This window comes from Neomonachus schauinslandi, chromosome 9, assembly GCF_002201575.2.
Source record: "Neomonachus schauinslandi chromosome 9, ASM220157v2, whole genome shotgun sequence".
NCBI classification, from domain to species: domain Eukaryota; kingdom Metazoa; phylum Chordata; class Mammalia; order Carnivora; family Phocidae; genus Neomonachus; species Neomonachus schauinslandi.
In genome coordinates, this window is record NC_058411.1 from 81,940,623 (window position 1) to 81,944,981 (window position 4,359).

At 60.0% G+C, this 4,359-nt stretch overlaps 1 protein-coding gene across 2 annotated transcripts; it reads left to right on the top strand.

Annotated features, from left to right (window-relative positions):
• Nucleotides 1-709: 709 nt before the first annotated feature.
• On the top strand, nt 710-3,230 carry CHAC1 (ChaC glutathione specific gamma-glutamylcyclotransferase 1). Of its 2 annotated transcripts, XM_044918173.1 has the most exons (4): nt 710-1,063; nt 1,679-1,714; nt 2,160-2,201; nt 2,337-3,230. In XM_044918173.1, exons 1-4 carry the CDS (start codon nt 809-811, stop codon nt 2,559-2,561), a joined length of 558 nt encoding a protein of 185 aa, XP_044774108.1. In that variant the 5' UTR covers nt 710-808; the 3' UTR covers nt 2,562-3,230. The 2 variants fall into 2 exon arrangements, with proteins under 2 accessions (XP_044774108.1, XP_021551411.2); XM_021695736.2 differs by having other exon boundaries at nt 2,160-3,230.
• The last annotated feature ends 1,129 nt before the right edge of the window (nt 3,231-4,359 follow it).

Genomic DNA, 4,359 nt, shown 5'->3' on the forward strand with positions numbered 1-4,359 from the left:
CTGACTCAGGCTGGCAGCTTCTGCAGAAACCCTAGCCAGCCCCGTGACTCAGTTTCTCCATTTGCTCACGCGGGCCAACCGCGTGAGTCAGCGGTGCGGAATGCAGAGGGTGCCTCCAACGGCTTCTCTAGAGTATGTGCTCCCAGGCGGAGCCCCAGAGACTGGCATTTACGCCGCCCAGAGAGCTCCTTCGGGTTGTGCCCTGCACTGGCCCTGTTAACGAGTCGGTGCTGTCTGGGGTGGCAGTGACCCGAACAGGTGCACCGACAGGGCTGCTGGGGAGACACCCGCCTGGGACACGCCGGTCGTGGTTCCTAAAGGGCGTAGGCCATGGAGGGGCTGCCGGAGGGACGATCGGTGCCCGCGTCCGTGCCCACTGTCCACTGCCCGCCGCCTGACGCAATCCGAGGTGCCCTTGCTGCATGCGGGAGCTGGGGAAACCTCCCCCGCGGTTGCATCACTCCTGCCAGGTTTGCTATAGAGGTGAAGCCGAGCCAATCACCGGGCGCGCTGGGCCTGGGGCTGGCCGCTCAGTTACCCACTCAGAGGGCGGCGCGGTTAACCGGGAAGCAAAACACGAAGGTGATTGGTCAAAAGGGAATTTGCCCCGCCCCAGTCACCGCGGCAGCTGGTGCGGTGGGGGGGCGGGGCCCTCCCGGCCGGAGGGTTTAAAAGGCGCCCCCGACGGGGCCGCGCAGCTGGAGCGACAGAGGGGTGCCAGGCCAGGTGTACGCGTCCGTCGGTCCTTCCGTGCCCGCGCCGGAGACCAGCCTCGGAAGCCGCCGGGCCCGTCCCTGAGCCCGGCACCATGAAGCAGGAGTCCACAGCCCAGAACACCCCGCCCGCCTCGCCGCCCCTCTCACCAGCCCCCTCGCCACCCCCCTCGCCACCCGCGCAGCATCCCCGGGATGACAGCGACCCCCAAGCGCTGTGGATTTTCGGGTACGGCTCCCTGGTGTGGAGGCCCGACTTCGCCTACAGCGACAGCCTTGTGGGCTTCGTGCGCGGCTACAGCCGCCGCTTCTGGCAGGGAGACACCTTCCATCGGGGCAGCGACAAGATGGTGAGCATCTGACCATGCCCAGGGGAATGAAGGGGGTGGGGGCAGGGTAGTGGGCACCAGTGCCCTGGAATGTCGGGGGCTCTCTGGGCAGAGGGTCACTCCGTGCTGGTGGGGGAAGTGTATAAACCTGTGCCTGGGGGGTGTGGCTTAAATTTCTGTACCCGGTGGATCCCTGTGATGGCTAGAATCTGTGATCCTGTGGATCACCATGTTGATGAATATTTCTGATTATCAATTTGGGCCACTGCCATGTATCTATTTCTCCTGTAGCCATGCATCACTCTCCACTTCCCCCTGGATGAGTGGGACTCACTGAGGCCTGGACCAGCAGGGTTAATAAACGTTTCCTCTGACACTGGTGACAGCTGATTTCTTTTTTTTAAGATTTTATTTATTTATTTGACAGAGAGAGAGATAGCGAGAGCAGGAACACAAGCAGGGGGAGTGGGAGAGCGAGAAGCAGGCTTCCTGCCGAGCAAGGAGGCCGATGTGGGACTCGATCCCAGGACCCCGGGATCATGACCTGAGCCGAAGGCAGACGCTTAACGACTGAGCCACCCAGGAGCCCGACAGCTGATTTCTAACTTGCCTTTTCCAAAATTCTTCCCTCCTCAGCCTGGCCGTGTCGTGACCCTCCTTGAAGATCGTGAGGTAAGTGCCTGAGTCAAGAGAGAGACCCCCCAGGGCCTGGCAGGGAGGGTTGCAGACAGAGCTCCTGGGTCCTTGGCTGTAGGCTAGATTAGATGCCTTTCAGGCAGCAGGGAAGGTGGTCTAGCTCAGTGCTTCTCACTAGAATCACCTGAGGATCTTCTTAAAACGCAGATTTTGATTTAATAGGATTAGAGGGTGGCCTGAAACTCCCATTCCTCTTAATTGTACAGATGATGCTACTGGTTCTCAAACCACTCTCTGAGTAGGAATCCTCTTGGCCTTGGAGCCAGACCACCTGTCAAACCTTGTTAAGAAAGGGAGAATGAGCTTAATGTATTGCTACTAGATGACTCAGGGTAGTCCCCTGCCCACTTTCCTTATAGAGCACAGACCTGGGTTGGGACTAGCTGTTTTGGGTGACCCCGGTGTCCATGTTTCCTTCTAGGGCTGCACTTGGGGTGTGGCATACCAGGTTCGAGGTGAGCAGGTGAGCGAGGCCCTGAAGTACCTGAATGTGCGGGAAGCAGTACTTGGCGGCTATGATACCAAGGAAGTCACCTTCTACCCCCAAGATACCCCTGACCAGCCACTCAAGGCATTGGCTTATGTGGCCACCCCCCAGAATCCTGGCTACCTGGGCCCTGCACCTGAGGAGGCCATTGCAACACAGATCCTGGCTTGTCGCGGCTTCTCTGGCCACAACCTAGAGTACTTGTTGCGCCTGGCGGACTTCATGCAGCTCTGTGGGCCCCAGGCACAGGACGAGCACCTGGCAGCCATCGTGGACGCTGTGGGCACCATGCTGCCCTGCTTCTGCCCCACCGAGCAGGCTTTGGCACTGGTCTGAGGGGCTGAGCCCCTGCAGGGAGTGTCCACGTAGACATGGGGCCAGGTCCCCACTCCTGTGCACACAGCAGACTGCTGAAAGGACTTGGTGGGTGGCTGGGAGCTTCTGTCTCTAAGCCCCTGCCTGTCCCACCAGCCTCCAGTGGGACACTGACTGCCTGACACTGACTTACTACTTGAAACTATTTATTGCACCATGTTGGTGTGGTGGGCAGGGTGGGGGGGCCTGCCCTGGACATAGGGGCCCTGCTGAGCAGTGCCCCACCTCAGGCACCTGATGCCTGATGGATTCCCCCCAGTGCTGCTGCTGCTAACCCCATACTACCCAGGCCTCTGCCTCCCATCCCCAGACCAACCACTCCCCAGCCCTGGAAATAGACCATGTGTGAAAAGTCCCAGCCTGCTGGGAAGGGACATGGGGGGAGTGAGGAGAAGGGAGCCTTACAAGAACTGAGGCACCTGTGGGTCCTGCTCACCCCCCAGGTTCCCAAGACAGAACTGGATCTGGAGCCTGGGCTCAGCTGCTGAGGCTGGGCCTGGGCCTCTGAACCATTTGGCTGTTTCCTGTTCTTCTGTCTGTCTGCTTGTCTGTCTCTTGGTCTGTTCCCAGGAAGCTCATCACTATGGGCCCTGGTACCTCCCCAGTCTGTCCCATACTGTTATCTATAAACTGATCTCTTACTATCTGTTGTGCTGGAATGTGGTTCTTTCTTCAGATGGGCTGTTGGGGCAAGGGACATGGTGAAGCCCTGGAAGGCGCATGAGAGGGGCAAGGGCTCCCTCTTTGCCTCCGTCCCTCTCGCGGGGGGGTGGGCAGCTGAGCAGGCAGGGCTAGGGGCCAGGTTGCGCCACTTCCATGGGCACCTTTCACGTCTTAGTGCAGGCAAAAACCGCTCCGAGGTGTGCAGAATTCTGCCGTGTGGCCCTACTTGGCGGCCCCGTGCGCAGTGTACTTGCCGCGGACCTGGTACTCTGTGTGTCCTCTCAGCTGCCCCGAGGAGGCTGCTGGGCTTGGAGGTCAGGCCAGGTCTTCCTCTAGCCACCGCCTCTTGCTGACCTCGAGAGGAGACCCCTGGGCTCCTGCTAAAGGAGCATGTGGGTTAGAGGAGGGTGGTAATGACTTCAGCAATGCTGACAGCAGAGGCCTGGGGCCTTCTGGAGGACCTTTTGATTTTGAGATCCAGGTGCTTACTGTTGCCTCCTGGGGCTGTGGTGTGGGCTGTGCCTTCTCCGTGAACCTGACCTGCCAGGATTCTTGCTCACTATGGAATGAGGTGCCAGGGTGCCCTCTGGGCCACTACTTATTTACTCTCTGCCTGCCCCTGGCTGCTGCACCCCCCCCCCCAAACCCCCACTCCCATCCCCGGGTGCAAAGCCCAGCCCCCCGCTTCTCAGAATGGCCCCTCAGTGGGCTCAGCCTCTTACTCCTGGACCTGCAGAATAGGTGCAGGGCCCACGTGACAGAGTTTTCACGGCAGAAGAGCCTGGCTCCACCCCAGCCTCGTCCCTCCTTGGCCCAGTGACCTCCAGAAAACTCCTGAGCCCTCTGAGCGTCAGTTTACACTGGGACGCAGTGTGGTATGTGTTGTTGCTGCTTTTGTGGTGGCTGGTGCCCTGGATTGGTCTGGATGTCCCCAGTGGGGTCAGCTCTGACCAGCTGGGCAGCCGTTGAGCCTTGGTGTGTTGGTGGCCTCGTGTCTTGGCCACTGATGGGGGAAGTGTGGAGTTCCGCCAAGTGCTGGGAGCTCGTGAGGGCAACATAGCAGCAGCAGGAGGCAGCGGGGAGCAGGGAGGCTGGG